Genomic DNA, 17,845 nt, shown 5'->3' on the forward strand with positions numbered 1-17,845 from the left:
ATTCATTATACAGGTTAGTATGTTATGGGAAAATACTTGTTCAATTTTTTGGAATTTGTTACTTTGCTGTGTTTTCTTCATAATTTTGGTCATGACTAACCATTATTCCAAACTTTTAAATTAAAAAAAGAAAAGGATCAAAAGTTGGTAACAAAGCTGCAGTATCAAGTGCAGTCAAGTATATTACTTGTTATGTTTAATGAGAGACATGTGCAATGAGTGTTTCTTCATCTTTGTCTGTATGCTATTGCTGTCCTTACTTGTTATATTTCGACTTCTTCTTTCTTAGGCTCTGCAATTCTTACAATTGCTGGTTTCACAACTTACTATAGATATTTTCTTTATTGACTGGGAAAGACCTAAGGGCAAAGTTCTCAAAGCAGTTGAAGGTAACTCAAACTATGCTTGTTTGTATAAACAGCTTTGGTTAAATTCAGATATTACTGTCAATTATTAAATTTGAGAGCCTTATTGTATGTATTCTTTTTAGGTGAAGGTGTTATTAAAAGTGCTGCTGCACCTGTGAGCATATGGAGGACATATTTTATAGCAAATGAATGGAATGAAATTCAGACAGTGAGGAAGATAAATCCCCTCTTTCAAGTGCTTGCAGTTCTTTTTTTTCTGGAGGTATTATTACTACAATTTTTACTGTTGTTAATTTTTTATGGTTCTCAACCAGAGTGTAACCTCAGGGTCTGTGTTTTAATTCTTGCGTTCTCTGTAGTAACAGTGGTTGACCTTCAAGTTCACTTGAAAACATGTAACTTAGTAAAGTAGTTATTTTAATACATTTTTAATTTATATGTATGTATGTATAGGTCATTGCAGTCTTTCATTAAGGAAGGCTTAAAAAAAAACCCTAACCAACCTTTAATTACCTTAGAGACCTTTCTTTTTTTGGGGGGTTTTTTTGAGGTAATGAGTTACCTGAAATGGCTTAAGAGACTGATAAATCTGTGTACACACTCAGTTTTTTTTATTTGCCTACTGGCTCCTTCCTGCCACAGTCTACGGCTTTATTTCTGATTTCATATTTGTCTGAACTGAGCTTCCTTCCTGCTAATTTGCTGGAGTGACCTTTTATAAAGCAGGAAATGAAATGTGCCAGTTCTGTTCCTGATGGCATAACACACAAGGCAGTATGCCCTCAGTTAGAGCTTAAAGATATATGAGAAATTGTGCTTTAGCTTTTCAAAACCATTTTGGTTTGTTTCTTTTGTGGTTTGGTAAGCACTTTTATTTTGGGAAGTATTCTTAAAGAGTGTAGCATATAGTTGTTCATATGGGGTTCTTTTACGTATTTTTAATATTTTTATTAATTTTTATATTTCTGTTTTAAAATTTCCTATTTTTATTGTCAATTCAATCACTCACTACATCAGTACTTTTGCTGTTGGTAAATACAGGCCAGGACCAACTTAGGTACCATGTTACAAGGAAGGAATGAGAGAAAAGAAAGCATGTATTCCCAAAACTAACTAATCTCATTGGGTTACTCTTCATAGGCTCCTGGTATTACTAGAAGGGAGAGGCCACTTTTGGTAGGGAGTGATTAATATCTTTGTCTATAACTCCTGCTATGAATTTCCCTCTGAAGAATCACTTTCTTGCCACTATTGGTGGAGGAAGTCATGAAAGATACCTAAATAGGCTAAAATTGGTGTTTGTGAAAACCTCAGATAATCTTCATAACTTTCATTGTCGTGCTGGGGTTTGGAATGTAGATCCCCTAGAAGTGTAATGCACGGGGTAGGTATGGCAATCAGCTGCTCACTGCAAGGGGGAACTTCTGTATTGCTCAAAACCTCTCTTCTTGTGTTAGCAATTTTGATAAAGTGACTGCTCAGTTCACATTAATCATGGTGACAGGCTCTACAGTAGTAGAAGACAAGCCAGGAAGAGCAATAGCTGGAGGAAGTTGGAAAGAGCAGAAGGAGTCTCCCTCCCCTCAGGCCTCATGTCTGGCACCAAAGCAGCCACTGGTTGGCACTGGTTGCCACGGCAGTGTTGACTACGTGACTAGTGCAGATAGCACTCTGGCAGCAAAACTGAGCTTCTCAATATTGTACTGGGTCTGGCTGGGATGGAGCTGATTTTCTTCATAGCAGCCCATAGGGTGCTGTGTTTTGGATTTGTGGCTAAAATAGGGCTGGTAACACGCTGATGTTTGGCCATGGCTGAACAGCGCTTGCACAGTGTCAAGGCCCCCAGTGAGAAGGCCGGGGCTGCGCAGGAAGCTGGGAGGAGAACACAACCGGGACACCACCTTCTTCCCTTTTCTTTGCTTATTAAACTGCCTGTTCTTGACCCACAACTTTTCTTGCTTTTGTTTTTCCTGTTCCCCATCCTGCTGTGGTGGGGGTCAGCCCACCAGAAATGTGTTTCTGGTGCAGCTTCAGTTCTGAATGATTTTCACAAAATTTCCACCTCTTAATAGTGTTTTTCTCACCTTTTTTTATTTGGGAACTTTTTCTAGATTGTTTGTTTAAAATAGATTCAGCCATAAAGACAGTGGAAGGAAATGAATTTCTCTTCAATAAAAACAAAAAAATCAGTTTCTTACAGTTGCAAAACAGTTAAAAGTTTTGTTTTAACAAGGGAATATATAGGACCAAAAAGCTGAAATTTGGCAGAAATAATAATCCTATGCAGCAGAATCTTTTGGATTTTTCAGTAAGATCAGTGTTGACTTTTTGTGAGATTTAGCTGCATATGTTTTTCAATGTATGTATCAACACATATACGTACAGTTTAGGTTTTTAATTATGTTTCTCTGTAATAATACCGGATCACACAATTGGGCTCTTTGAACATGCTACTGTTCCCAGGTCCGTCTTTCTTAATTTTTTCTCCTTACTTCCTGTTATGATGGAAACAACAGGGTCATAATTAAAACTATTCATTGCCTCATGTTGTTATATGGACCTTCTTATCTCTTCAGGTGGTGGGATTTTCAAACCTGGCTTTGATGGATTCTTCTTCCAGTCTTACAAGAAGCAGTGAGAGTTACATAGCTCCTTGGAGCCGCATTTTAAGATTCGGTGTGTCTGCTGCACTCTGGCTGGCCATTGCCTTCTTACAGGTATGTGAAACACATGACATGCTGAATTATCATTTTCAGGCTGGTTCTTGGAAGTTAGAATACACCACTAGGCCATCCGTACTACGTATTGTAGCGTTGGGTGTATTCCTAACTGTTTTGCTTGATCTAGACTTTTAGCTGCTTCAGCATGGTACACCTTTAGAACTCAAAATGAATCTTCCGAGCTATGAGACATCTTACTTTGTAGTCAGAATTTTAATCCTCTCAAAGATGTGAATTTATGCAACTACATTGTTTTGTTTTAAACAAGTTTTAAGTATCTCCAAGTTCAAAATGAAAAGCAGGTTATTGCTACAACTTTACTTATTAGAAGAAGGATGTCAATCCCATTTCTTAGAGTCCAAAGCAATGGTGGCCACTACAGAAGCCTGTAATTTGTGGGTGTTAAACTGTTAAATTAATTGCTTAAGAAAGTCAAATCTGATGAACTAATGAAAGCAAATTTGGTTGATTTATTTCAGATTATATTTTTTGCTGTGTTTTATGAAAGATTTGTTGAAGATAAGATAAGCCAATTTGTTGATTTGTGTTGCATGAGCAATGTAAGTATTTGTCTCATTTGTACGGTGGTATTTTTGTAGAATAATACATAAGAGAATTTTAAGAATATTAAATAATATTTATTAATTTAATTTAATTAGAGCTTAGTAGCTAACAGCCAAAGTCAATGTTTCTTTCAGCTCACTTTATTGGTGCAATCTACAAGAAGATTGCAGTTAAACTTTAATTGGAAAAAGATTCTAGAACCATAGGTATCAATATGTTCTTCTAGACCTGTGATTTTTGGGGTTGTTTTTTGAAGTTAAATTGGTTAAATATGCTCATACAGGATTAAAAAGTAACAGATTATGACAGAAATTAGGTGTGGAACCATTTGCTGCCGTTCTGTCTGCTTAGTACAGCCTTATAGACACAGCTGCCTTGGTTTTATTTCATATGTTTATGTTTAGTTTTGGCTCCTATCTTGTGGTTTTCCCTCAACCACTGAACTTCGTGGTTGTCCCTGTTGGACAGTTACCACCTTTTTCATGCTTTTTCACTTACATCTGAACTACTTCACTTTCTCTAGTTTAAATATGGGTCTTGAAGGTTTATACTGCAGGAATTCCTTTTTGACTAAAGAAGAGTGCAGTCAGAACAGGTTGGATGAGCTCATTTGTCCAGAACTTTTTAAAAATCTAGAGATTAATGCCTTTTATCAGCCTTTCCAGCCTTGGTTATTCTTCTGTTAAGCACACATGTAGTCCATGGGATGTAGAGAGAGTTAATTTTGGTTTTGCGTGATATGTAAGCATTGTATGATACTGAATTAAATTCTGTTAAATACAGTCTCCTAGGAGCTCAACTGGAATCATACATAGGTATTACGTATGACAGAAATTTTGATCACGGAGATTTCATATTTTGATTCAAAATAAATGCTAGTAACTTTGCTTTCATTTTTTGGCTCTGTGGAATTAAGTAGTGATCCTTGCCATTGGTAAACTAAACTTGAAGCTAGTGTGTGATTCTAGTTAAACGTAGATAAAACTAATCAGTAAAAGAGTTATTAAATATTTTTCTGCCGTATTTATTTTGGTACCTGCCTACTTTGTATTTGTAGAAGGGCTGGTCTTGCTGGTCTCTGTTGTGAATTCAAAAGTTAAAAAATAAAATGATAATGTTTAATTAGTCTTCCCCCATCTCTTTTAGATTTCAGTGTTTCTCTTGTCACATAGCTGCTTTGGTTATTATATCCATGGTCGCTCTGTGCATGGACATGCAGATACCAATATGGAAGAAATGAATATGAACCTAAAGAGAGAAGCAGTAAGTAAAAGTATTAAAGTTTACACCAGTTCTAATTATTTATTTTATTAAAACCCCCACACCTTGGCATTATGGATCTGCGCTTGTGCATTACATTGCACCACGTTATGATACTTAAAAGATACCAGCTGTTGGTGTGTAAATATATAACTCAATGGTTCTTTTAACTAGCTCTTCATCTTTCTTCTTCTTCAATATCTCTTCTTCTCTGTTACTTCTTCAGATTTCATAGATATAAAATTCCTGGTTTTCTAAAAAGTTTTTTCCTGTACTTGAGAACCTTCCTTTTGATATTGAAGCTTTTCATAAGCTCATGGCCACATTCAAAAATGTGCATACCAAGAAGCTTTCATAATGAGACAAATCTGAAAAACGCCTAATAAGCATCTACTCTTCCAATAAATTCTTTTATTCCATCTCTTCTCCTGTGATGATATAACCTGTTCTTTACAGAAATTAATTTGAGTAAGTATTTTTTCTAGTTTGTCGTATATTGTTTCTTTGCTGCAAGATCAGGCAAATGTAAAATGTCTAATACGAGACTGGAGCAGTTTGCACTAAATTTCATGACATCTTGCATCTTTGTAGGGACGAGTAGGACGAAAGTACCTTACACAAAGGTTATTGCTATTTCAATGATAAGTGGACAGAGAAAAACATAACTGTGTGAAAATTAAATCTCAAACATTGAAATGTAGAGGAATCTTTTTTAATATTTTTGTCTTGTGTGTTCCTATAATTTTTTCCTAATTGTTTATTTTAATATAGTTTTGGGAAAAGCAGTTTTTTCTCTATGATGACAAATTTTCTGTTTTCTTGGTGGTTTTGAGGTTTATTCGTATTTGTATTCAGTGACCTGAAAAATCTATGGAAAAAGTCAGGAATCCAAAGCACAAAAAAAGGAGGACAAGTATAGAATAAATGACAAACATAAAAGAAAGGGCTTCAGAGTTAAAGTCAAAAGCTCTATTAGAAGGTAATGAACTGAACACAGGTGAAAAGAGGAATATGACTTTGTGACAGCAGGGGTCAGGATTTCATGTCCTAAGAAAATCTTGCTGTAAAGAACCAAGAGTGCTGTGGATTCAAATATTTAGGGATGTTAAGTATTATGTGTACATGAAAGAGAGGAGATGAAAAGCTTTTGACTTTTTGGGGTGTATGAATGACGTTAATAATGTTAATTTACAATTGCTTTAATTGTATAGGAAAATCTATGTAGTCAGAGGGGTTTGCTACCAAACACAGATGGCCAGACATTTCAGATTTCCATTTCAAGAAAAATGCGACTGCACTATGACAGGATTCATGAAACCCTAACAAGAGTAAGTGAGATACTCGCATTCTGTAAATGTTGTTTAAAATAGTAATCCTTCCGCTGAAGTCATGGTCATGTTATGTTTCAGAAACGTGGTCCTGCTAGGCTTTTGGACTCATCTACAAATACTTTCGAGCAAAGCACAAGGGCATACAACACCATGAACAAATTTCTCAGTTCTTTTATTGATCACGTATGTATATTGACATGACTACATTAAGGAAAATATCATTATATTAAGTAGAGACTAAAAAACATAAATCCAAAAGACTACAATTTCTCTTTAAGCATGTGTGCTTAAAGACTTGTTGTTAAAGACTTTATGAAACACTGCTTTATTCAAAAAAAAAAAAAAAGAGTACTGTTCAACAATGCAGCCTGCTCTTAAAAATGACAAATCCTTTTTTGTTATGTATTTATTTTTGTCTTGGAATAGACCAGCGCTTTTTTTCATTCATAAAGGTCTAAGTAGCCGTACTTCCCTTGTAACAAGTACTTTTTCTTTGAAATCATAAACCGAGAAGTATTGTTTTCCCTTTTCTTATAGGTTCATAAAGAAATGGATTATATTGTTAAAGATAAGTTGCTGCTTGAACGGATTCTTGGCATGGAGTTCATGGAACCAATAGAGAAAAGTATTTTTTACAATGGTAAAAAGATTTGTGACTTGGTATTTGTACTATTACAAGTATGTAGGTTTCTGTGTACATTTTTTTCCCAGGATTTACAATCTAAACTGGAGTTTACAGCAGGAGTGGTCATTAAATGACCGCTTGTGAAGGAGGTATTTAAGAGAAGTTCTTCAGGTTACAGAAATCCTATTTATAATTTGTCACTTAACTGTAATGCTTTTTCTTTTAGGCAACTGAAAACATACTGTGTAGAGACATGCACATGTTTACAAAGTGCTCCTTTGACTTGCTATCTAGATCCAATATCCGCTTTGTACATGGAAAGAAGACCTACAATATTTAAATAGCTTCATGCTGGGTTTTTATATAGAACTAAGTTTCTTATGAAACAACTAAAAGTACAGAAAAACAATATCTTTAAAGAGGATATTGATCACAATGGGGACAGTTTTGTGGAATACTTGATGTTAATACTGCTCATCTTTGCAGACTCCACTAAGTAATTTGGGTTCCTGAATATTTTATTTTGAAGCTTTTTAAGCATTGACAGGACCTACAGCAAAAATGAGTATTCCAACAGAAACACCAGTTCTGATCCTGGTCCCTGGAGCTATGCAAAATCAGTCAGACTTGGGGTCTCCAATGCATCATCATGAATTCCAAACCCACACTAAACCTAGCCATAAGTATTTCCAACTAACCAGTACATGTGTTAAAAATAGATTTAGTGAAAGTTCTTGACCATATTTGAGCCTTCAACCTAGGTTCCTAAATCGGAATCCCTGGAAGACTGAAGCCTAATTTGAATCTCAGACCTTGCTATATAATGGAGAATGCAGCACATGCCTTCAAACTAGCCATGGTTGTAGTCTGATATTTGTGCTCAGTCTAGATGTCTGAGGTACATCTAATTCATTAAAGGCTTGGGCTTTCCTCCCCTGTCATGGTGAAGCACGATCTTTAGTAATAAATGTGGCCAGAGAGCCAATATCTGCGTTGAACCTGCGACTAGGGCTTTCTTCAGCCTCAGTCTGTGATTCCACTGAGATTGCAGTCTCAGTCATTCCAAAACCCAATTCTAAACCCCAGGTCTGCTCAGCCATCAGTATTGTCAGGTATGCAAATTCTGAGTTAGAATTAAGTATATAACCATGATGTGATGTCACCAAATTGTGCAGTATTCAACAAAGGTTTGGTCTTTTGACTGCATTTGTTTCGAAGTTCATAATCAAAAGCATTGATGTAAATGCATTGTGTGATGGTTTAGACTGCCATGGTTCCCAGAAGTTTAGATACAAATCAGGATTTCTTGACAGCAGGACATAGACAATTTGTAATGAAAATATGCAGTTTCCAATAAAACTTGGATTAGACATTGTTCTGAAAAAGTAGGAAGAGGGAAGAGAATCCATTTTCTGTAATTTTTAAGTGTTCTTTTCTCTTTTAAAAGTGGTGCTTTTTGATAAAATAAGGAAATGGATAAGTGGTCTAGACTACTTTGGCTATGAAAAGGTATTTAAAGCTTAAAAGACCCATTTTCTGGGAAACCGTTGACCAATGAACAAACACAATGTTAAGCTCTGAACCTCCTCCCAAGTAAGGCTTTAAGCAGTTGTTTTTAGTATTTTGTTGAGTTGGGGCCAGAATTAACACTTGCTAAAAATTCAGTGACAAGGAAGTTACACCTGCTTGTTCAAAGCAGCCTTTTTTAAACAGTCTGGTAGAGAATTCAGGAGTGAATAAAGTTGCGCGTGGCACATGGGCTTGTCCTGTTGTGTTCCGTCAGTATTAAGCCAGTTTATAAGTGAAAAGGTTTGTATTATTTCGCTTCACTAGAATGCCGTAACTGGCTGGTACGATGCCATAGCCTGCCTTAACTAGCTCTTGCTCTGACTTGCCCTTTTTGTACCAGCTTGCTCAGCAAGGACTGATGAACTCCACAAACTTGCACTTCACAGAAATAATAATTTTTCAAAAATTACTTTCTTTCTGTAGATGAAGGACACTCTTTCAGTGATGTTCTCTATTACGGCAATGAGACAGCACTGCTCATCTTTGATATCCTGTTTTTCTCCGTTGTGGATCTGGCTTCGCAAAGTTTTGTTTTAGCAGCTATTCTAACGTATTTGCAACAAGAGGTAAATTGCAATTTAAGAACAAAGTAATATTTTAAAAAAGGTGGGTTACTATGGAAGTTTATATAGTAACTAGATAATTGAGGCAGTAAGTTGGCAATATGCAGTGATGGAAGATTATACTGAGAGCTTATAAAATAGGTTTTTGGGGGTTTTTTTGTCAAATAGGCTTGTGAGAAATTAATTTTATTCACATGCTTGTCATGAATAAAGAGGCTACAAATAACTTTCAATAGAAAACACAAATATCTGTTAAAATTAATCAAACATAATTATATTGTATTTCAGGAAAGATATTTAGAAAATATTTCAAAACTGCTAAAGGGAGTCAAGCACCTCAGTCACTCATGTTATTTATGATTTAAAGATAATATGACATTATTTTATGTTAGGTACTGAAGCAGACTGTTTCAAGTAAGTCTTCATTAATACATTTTTTCTAAAATGTTCTTAGATATTTAGGTTTATTCGTAATACACTCGGGCAGAAGAATTTGGCATCCAAAACCTTGGTGGATGAACGATTTCTCATTTAATCAAGAAGATGAAAAACTTTGTTGAGGAGTTAATCATGGAAATTACATCCACAATCAAAGCATCTCTGAGGTGTACTTTTCAATAACAATATTGTAATGGTTTTGAAATTTATCATTTTTGATATTGTGTGCTATTAAGCTTTATTTTTGTGTATTTTCAAGTATTTTTTTAACTTGTGAACACTAAGCCATAGGCCTTTAAAAGGAAAGGTACATGAAAATAAAGACAGAAGTAAACTTACTGTTGTTATTATTAGAATAAGATAAAAATTATTTAATGGCTTTTGGTAAGGTACAGATCGCTCACTTTAAGGCAGTAACTCGCGCATTCTGGTTGGCAGGAGAGGTTGTTAACTCTTAAGTTTTCTGAAAATCCCTTAAATTTTTTCTCTTTTTTTTCTTTCATTGATTTTGATGTATGATGGTTAGCAAATGTATTTCCAGTTTTACACAACACAGGATTTGTTCTGAATTAAGTTAATATTTCAAGAGGACTTTTTAAAGACCATTTATTTACAGCAACTCCAACTCAAAATTTTAAATTTTCTTTATTGTGTCATAGTTTTGTGTACTTTTGTCTCTTCTCTCAGAGTTTATCATTGTTTTTCTTGGGTGTGTGCTACACATGACAAAGTTACCTTGTGTTTGAGGTACCATAGCATTAGAGCGATGCAGAAAAGCAGGCTAGTTATGATCGAGCAGAGGAGATGGTTATAGTTATTGGGGGGTTGTTCCTGCCTGATCTTCCGTCACCTGATGCGAGATGCCCAGGGACGTGCAGTCGTTATTCTGTGCTGTTTCCACACAAGTGAAACAGAAGCAGTTGTTCTTATCTTTTTCAAAGTGTTTTCACAGGTGCCTATATATGCTGATGTACCTCTGTCTCTCTCAATTATCTGGCTTTATTATTTTTAGATATAACACAGAGACCATAATCATGTTACCATCACCATATTTTTGGAATTTTGACAAGTTAATAATTATTCAAGTGCCATTTACTAAGTGTTAAGGGAGATTATGAATGGCCTTCATAACACCTTAAAGTGAGGTGTCTACCTCCCATTCATATCTGCAAAGTCTCCCTACCCTTTTTAAATTATGTTTTTCAGTAAATGGTTGAACAAGAATAGTGTTTGCTGTTTTTATAGCTGTTACTTGTCTTTAGATGATTCAACAAGGGACTTTCACCAGCAAAAATACCATAAAAATGTAGGTTGAGGTTAGCACACTTGTTCCAAAACAGAGACTGAGGACATGCTTAGTTGGACCTAGCAGATTTCCAATGCAGATGTGCTTATCTGAGTTGAAGCAGCGTTGTACTTCAGGTGTTTCTTGGCTTCATAAAGAGAACGTGTTCTCATGTTGATACCATATCCTATCCTATCATATTAAACTTACAGTAACATGGACATAAATCTCAGAGTCACTACTGCTGTAATGCATTTGCTTTTGGTGTTGCCAAACCTGTGTAGCTTGGTAGTCCAGTATAGTTGCTGTTAACTGATAGAATGTGCCTGCCAGTAAGGCTATAATAAGGAAGGTAACGGAACAGCTGATTTTCAGCAGGACGTCCGTTTGTTGGTACGCAGTTTAGCATGGGCATTTCCATGTCGTGCTTTCCTTACTTGTGTCTGCTTATGTGCACAGTTCGTAGTTTGCTGGTACACACTGTGCCTCAAAAGTGTGTAAATACAAAACTTCCAACAGAGTGAAATGTCCACTGTAAATAAAATTAAGGTTGTTGTCTTTGTAGTGAGTGTAGTAATTACAGTGTGCATTAGGTTTTGGATCTGTTAAAAAAGCCCAAAATCGTATTTCTGCTCAGTACCATGACTATATGACTTCATTAGTTGGAAGGTTTCTGTCGTATTTCTTGTCAGTGATCCACTGAATGCCAAAACTGTAAACTAAGCTAAGGAGCCAGCTGAAAAATGGTCTGTAGTAGGACATTGGCAAGGCAAAGTTAGGCTCACGTAATGTCCTTGTATTTCTTCGGTCAGTATCTTCGCATAGCTTAATTAAACTTTACTAAACTTTCCAAATGTTACAAGTCCTACCAAAATGTCAGTGTACAAGAGGAAATACAATCTTTCTCATGTGACCGTATTTATTCAAGGTGACTGGTGTGTGGCTGAAGGGATGTAGAAAGTTGCTGTGGTCCATAAGTGAGCAAGTATGGCCCTAATGAATTACCCTAATACACGTCTTTTCTTACTGTCACTTCACAGCAGTAGTACTGCGCAGCGTTGTCAATGGTAGCAGGCACAAGTGTTTTCTCTGCGTGAATTCTGACGGAGTGTTCATAGTCGTGAAGTTATTCTAGGGAGCAGAACCACACTTCAAACATTCCTCCTCCAGAATGCTCTGATTTATGACCGGCTTCAGTCAGAATAACTAAAACGTGGTGGCCAGACCCAGGTAAACCAGGGAATGTCTGCAAGCAAAATGACGATGTGATTGTGCCATCTCTAGACACAGACGTGTAGTTATCAGTTAGTCTGGTAGCAGCAGAAGTGGAGACGTTTCAGCATGTGGGCTCTCACTCTGTACCCTATTCTCGATGCTTTTGCTGACCAGGTACACCTTTCCATGCAAAAATCGTGCTTTGAGTTTGCTTTAGATATGCCTTTAATTACCTGCTGCTCCAAAGGGCACATGAAAGCTTTAATGACCTTGCAACCTGCAAGAACTCCTGCTAAGGGCAACTCTTGTTGCAGATAAATGATACATTAATCTAAAAATGTCCTGTCGAAACAGTTCAGTCGCTTGGCCCCCTCTTTCTCCTTGGTGCACACACCACTCTGTCGTGTTTTATTTTTCCAGGTCGTTTATCTAAACTGCTAATATAGCTAACGTAGGCACTCTACGTGATTTAGGAAATAATTACAGGAGTCAAAAGCTCCAGGAATTCATGGAAGCTTTTCTTCATTCTTGCTGTCCAGTGAACACTTGAAACAGGTTGACTGTGCTTTGTCCTCCAATTGCTTATTTGTTCAAGAAATAGCTGTTGTGATTGTATTTCCAACTTAATGTTTTTCCTTTTTTAAAATTATTGTGCAGCTACAATGTGTTGTTCATGTGATGAGTGTCTTTCAAGTTTCTAAGTGTTTTAATCACATGGCATTCCAAACTCTCATATCTGTCCCTCTGAGCAATAAAAAAATTTTCAAGGATTGGAGAAGTTTTTTGCACTTGTTAAATCAGTTGACCAATGCCTACAACACGCTTTTCCTTCCATGAACATGTGAGGTTTCAGAGGAGGGCAGGAGGGTGCGACTGGCTCTGCAGTCCAGGGAAGCTGTGTCAGGACAAGCATAAGAAAGGGATTGGCAGTCGGTGTGGCAACGGCCGGTATCGTTTTGGATGGCCACAACTAGTGGAGTGAGATGGTTACTTTTTGCTGAGCATCTTAGGGGTTAGATGCCAAAGTAGTTAACTCCACAAATGTTTAGAACTCGTCCATACGATAATTATAACTCGTCTATACAGACAGGGTACAGTAATTTCAAGAATATGTTTGAAATTCACTGGTTTCGTTTACTAGTGAGGACTTGATTGGTTTGTATTGTACTACAGCATTCACCTTAATGGTAGGGGTGAGTGTGTGATTAAGGTAAATCGTACCAGAGGCGAGAAGCGCAGCTGGCACAACGCTCACAATGTCACCCCGCCCGTCAGGTCGCTGCAGCCTGGGCAGCGCGGCGATGCCAGCCGAGCCAAGCTCGTGAGGTTGTCTGATTTCAGTCTGGAAGGGAGTGTGTGAGCAGTGGGTGGCTGCGGGAGGGTGACATCGTGCTATGCTCCTATGAAAATCACGAATAAACTGGGGTGGTGGAAGGAGGTAACTGTCAAACCTCTCAAAACCGGTCTCCCTCAACACCTGCTTTCCCCTAGTCTGTTCTTTTGTCTAGCCAGGATCTCAGTATCACGCCCTGTTCTTTGTACCTTTTCACCCTCTAAAAGCACTAATCCACTGTCCCTCTCTCCTGTGCCTCAAGCCACAGCCTCCTACTTTGCCCCACCACCTCCAGCTGACGTGCAGATCCTGCCCCTGCCTTCCTGCCTGCGGGTCCGGCAGCGGGGCTCTGTGCCGGGCCAGCTGCTGCCTGTCCCCGCTTCCCCGGGCAGAGGAGGGCATGCAGTCTGGCAGGCCAGAGACTGAGGGGAGGTGGCCTTTGCAGGAGAAGGCTACCAAGCTGGGTAGCAGTGAACTGGGTGCCAAGGTGTGCCTCGGGGTAGCAGCCCCGGTTCTTTGGTGAGAAGGGTGAAAATCGAAACATAGTATTGGAAATCAGTTTAAAAGCATGAAGTCCCAGCTTCTGTGTGTGCCTAAAAGGAAGAAAGAACGAAACCAAGACACCCCCAAACAAACTTTTCTGAGCACTGCCGTCATCCAGCTTTGCCTCCTTTATTGTCTACTTAGCATCTCCACCGCAGCACTCCCAGCTTCCGCGTGTGACTCGTGCCGTGCCACAGCAGACAGATGACACCTGCCACAGGTGGCTTGGAAAAGCCGCCGTCCTCGCTGGCCTGCCACTGGCTGCCAAAGGGAGCGGGGCTGCGGATGTCACCCTGCAGGCAGGGTGGCTGAGCTGCTGCCAGCCTCTGCAGGCAGGAGCAGGTACTTCCACTCTCCGCTGCCCACAAGGAGGTCCTGGATCCACAGATTGGGCTGGGGATCGTGGAGCCTGAGGGACGTTCCTCAGGAAACCCCACGGGAGATGCATTTGCCTCTCTGTAAGATGAATGTTTCCATCTTGTCCTGGTAGACCTTCCGTAAGCCTCGATAGTCTGGAGCCCTGACCATCTGTATCCCTCTCTGATCCAGACTGCCTTACCAACCTCGAGACTTGCCACCCCCTTAGCTTTCCCGGATGACCTCCATCACAGCAGGAGTAGCTGTAAGCCTGGCATCAGGGGAGAGGTGAGGCAGCCCTTGGGGTTAATGAGGAAACAGTCAATGCTCAAAGCTCACCTGTGGAATAGCTCTGCAGCTTGGTGGCTCTGCAGAGATCAGGAGGCAGCGCTGCATTATCTGACATTGAGAATTTCCCTTTGAACATTCAGAATTGCTCTTTTTTTTTTAATCTGTAAAAGCTGAGCCCACACCAGACAATCTCCTCACAACCTGTGGTGTTCATGGTATCAAAAGCAGAGGCTATATTTGAGCAGAGAGAAGGAAACTACTTGTCGTAGCACCAAAGCAGTTATGCCTAGAAAACTCACAACAATTAAGAGACAGAGCTAGATGGTTTCTGTCTGTGGTTGCGTTGGGGTTTTTTTGCATAAGTGCCTGCTATTACAGCAGTTACCAAATTTCCATATTACAGCTTGGTGCACCAGGTGGCAGGAAGATTTACGCAGTCTGGAAGAAACTGGAATGAAAAAACTGACCTGTAACCTCATGGTCTCCATGACCTTTTCACCCTGGTTTACAACTGTGGGAAAATAATCCCCCCTTCAAATCATGCAAAAAATAAGTCTCCAGTTCTTCCTGCAAATGCTGGATGGAGATATTTGATTTTGGCTTTGCCTGATCCCTGGGACAAGAAGAGTTGCACTAACCTCCCTCCTGAGCAAACAGCTCGGTATCTCCCGGAGCCTGGCCTGGTCCCCCTTCCCATCTGTGCCGCGCCAGGGGCAACCGAGCTGGGACAAATGGATTTTGTTCTTTCACGTGCTATGGTTTCCCCTGAATCCTTTCCACATGCCATGGAGCTTCTGGGACACCGTGGGGCCAGCACCTTCCTCCACGGCCTCTCAGAAGACATATCCAGGCACTGGCTTTGGGGCAGAGCACAGGCTGCCGCCCCACCTGCACCAGCCCTTTCCTCACCTCTCTGTTTTCAGGTTCACCCAGGCCTGCAGAAAGCCTAACCCCTGGAAATCTTGGCAAGGGGATGCAGGAATTATGCTGATATCTTTACATTTAATAACAGCTGTGCTGAAAGCTCAGTATTTATTACATTATACTAGAAGGTCAGAGTAGAGATGATGCCGGGAGAGGGACCTCTCAGGTGTTCATTTCTGCTAAAAGCGTACAGTCAGAAATTAGTTTCTGTTTGTTTCCTTCTGGGAAGGAAAAGGCTGCATTTCCCATTTTCAGCATTTTCTTTCTTTTTGTGTGTGTGGATATAGTGATCTGAGCTTCACTGTTGAAAACACTGAAGCTGCTTATCTGTACCCTGTATGCAGTAGTTCTCTCTACAGGCACTAGTAAACATTACCGCATGGTCAGACACATGGCAGGACACGCAGACAGTGTTCTCTGTCAGGACTGCTGTGCAGAGGTGGTTGTGTCAGGGGCCACCCACACTCAGTGTGGAACTTGCTGAGACTCCAGGTTCCCCCTGCAGCATCCCAAACCCACAGGGACAGGGCGACATCCCTCTACATAGAGACACAGACAAAGCCTGACAAATTCCTCTGTGTAGATATCATTACAGTCCTCTGGAAAAAAAAAAAAAAAAAAAAAAAAAAAAAAAAAAAAAAGAGAAAGAGAATATGGCTGCAAGGTTTGCACAGGCAGCTGCAGCTCTCATTCTCTCATTCCTGACTGATGCTGATCTTATTGCATGTTATTTCTCTTAGGTGTCAGCCTGCCTTTGCATTTGCAGAGAACCCAGCAATATGCTGTTTGGAAGGCAAAACACTCAATTCCTTTGAAGGCTGGAGATGTGGTGATGGGTCCTAGGGCTTCGTGAGCACACTGATGGGAAAGAGCTGGATTTGAGACCTGTGGATCAGGACCATCTGGTCTGGCAACAGAAAGAGCAGGACCAACACACAAGAGCTGTCTGGTGTGCAGCTGCGACACCCCCGTTATACGGGTTGGTGTAACAGAGGGTCGGCTGCTGTCAGTGGGGAAGTTTCGCTTCCTCACCCCAAATGCTGCGAGCAAACTGCAATTTCCTCAAGCTCTTCTGCTGTTTAGAGGCAGCGCTGCTCTCCCGTGGCTTATTTCTGACAGTATGAATAAATGCAGCGCAATGCTTTGATGACACTCTTCTTGGAAATAATAATATTCATTGCACATACTCACCAGATGTCAAGCCAGAAGAGACCACGAGGTGATGGAGTCTCTCTTGGCGGTGCCACCATGTGCTCTTGGCTCCTCTGACCCAGCCCTCTCCGATTCCCCATCATTTGTCATCGAGGCAACACTGCAGCCTCAGCAGCCATTAACAGGGAAGGGCTGGGACTCTTAAAGATGCAATTAAGTAGCAGAGGCATTTAAATGTATCCAGGTGGAGGAGCAGAAAGGAGCTGATCCCCTCCTGGGAATGGCTTTTGTTTCCTGAAGGTTTTTGCTTTCACTGCTTCTCCTTTGTCTCCAGCACTGCTCGGTTGCAGCTGCTTTCACTGGGAGAGCTAGAAATGGGTGCAGCGGGTGAAAGCAGCTGCTAGAGAATTTGGGAAGTGTAAACCCCCCCCAGTCATTGCCATGCCACCGGTAGTTACAGCTGTACTGGAAACAACAGTGTATAATTAAAGGAGGTGGATGTTTTCACATTCTGTGCCTGTGTATATGCTGGAGTGCAAAATCCTAGCTGCTTCTCACACCCCTTGTCAGTCTCTCAGCTCAAGGACAGTACAATAGGAGTCTGCAAGGAGAGTGAGCCAGCTCTGGGGGTGCATGTGCTCCGTCATAAACACCCCTAGAAATCAGCTCAGAGCTGGGGACGAGCCCTGGCCCCTGACACCATCTGTGCAACAACACTGAGATGGATCTAAATGGGCAAGCGGCTTGGAGGGTTGTTGGTAGGGAAGGAGCCCTGGCAGGGTTTGCTGCCTCGCAGGGCCAGGATGATGCTGGTGGCACCAGGTGAGGAGAGGAACAAGTGGAGGAGCCAGGCCTGGGAAGAGGTGCCTAGGGCAGTGTGGCCCAGCCTGGCCCGGAGGCACTGGAGCAAAGCACCATGTCAGCCCGGATGCACCAGCTCTTTTGGCTGGGATTTGCATCGCATAGGAAGTACGAGGCAGACAGTTCTCGTGTGCTCCTTCTCCGCAGTCCCTTTGCCACGAGAAGAGAGCGCAGCAAGTGTGAATGCTGAACACACGGTACTGCCGCGATCCCTGGCTGTCTGCAGCCTGCCCGCCTGACGTGTGCTGAGCTCGGGCAAGAGTGAAGGACCCAAAGCCAGTGCAGCATAGCCCTGTGATGGTGCCTTCTCATACCATTTTGTATTCAGGCTTTATGCAAGAATCACCAGACAGATTCCCTTGCCCCAGCAAATACAGCATCTCTCAAGAAAGGTGCCTACAGTCCTGGATGTTGCCAACTTCAAGCTTTTCCCTGTGTGACAAAGG

The 17,845-nt window shown here is 40.5% G+C and overlaps 1 protein-coding gene across 2 annotated transcripts in view; it reads left to right on the forward strand.

Annotated features, from left to right (window-relative positions):
- Positions 1-9,564, forward strand: part of TMEM67 (transmembrane protein 67) — a 31,864-nt gene extending 22,300 nt beyond the window's left edge. For both annotated transcript variants that reach the window (XM_086465315.1, XM_086465316.1), the window contains 10 exons: positions 290-389; positions 491-630; positions 2,945-3,085; positions 3,568-3,648; positions 4,799-4,915; positions 6,124-6,240; positions 6,322-6,426; positions 6,781-6,883; positions 8,861-9,003; positions 9,455-9,564. In XM_086465315.1, coding sequence (XP_086321441.1) covers positions 290-389; positions 491-630; positions 2,945-3,085; positions 3,568-3,648; positions 4,799-4,915; positions 6,124-6,240; positions 6,322-6,426; positions 6,781-6,883; positions 8,861-9,003; positions 9,455-9,535 — 1,128 coding nt within the window. In that variant the 3' untranslated portion in view covers positions 9,536-9,564. The remainder of the gene's footprint in view (positions 1-289; positions 390-490; positions 631-2,944; positions 3,086-3,567; positions 3,649-4,798; positions 4,916-6,123; positions 6,241-6,321; positions 6,427-6,780; positions 6,884-8,860; positions 9,004-9,454) is intronic.
- The last annotated feature ends 8,281 nt before the right edge of the window (positions 9,565-17,845 follow it).

Source organism: Leptosomus discolor, chromosome 5, assembly GCF_034619465.1.
Source record: "Leptosomus discolor isolate bLepDis1 chromosome 5, bLepDis1.hap2, whole genome shotgun sequence".
NCBI classification, from domain to species: Eukaryota; Metazoa; Chordata; class Aves; order Leptosomiformes; family Leptosomidae; genus Leptosomus; species Leptosomus discolor.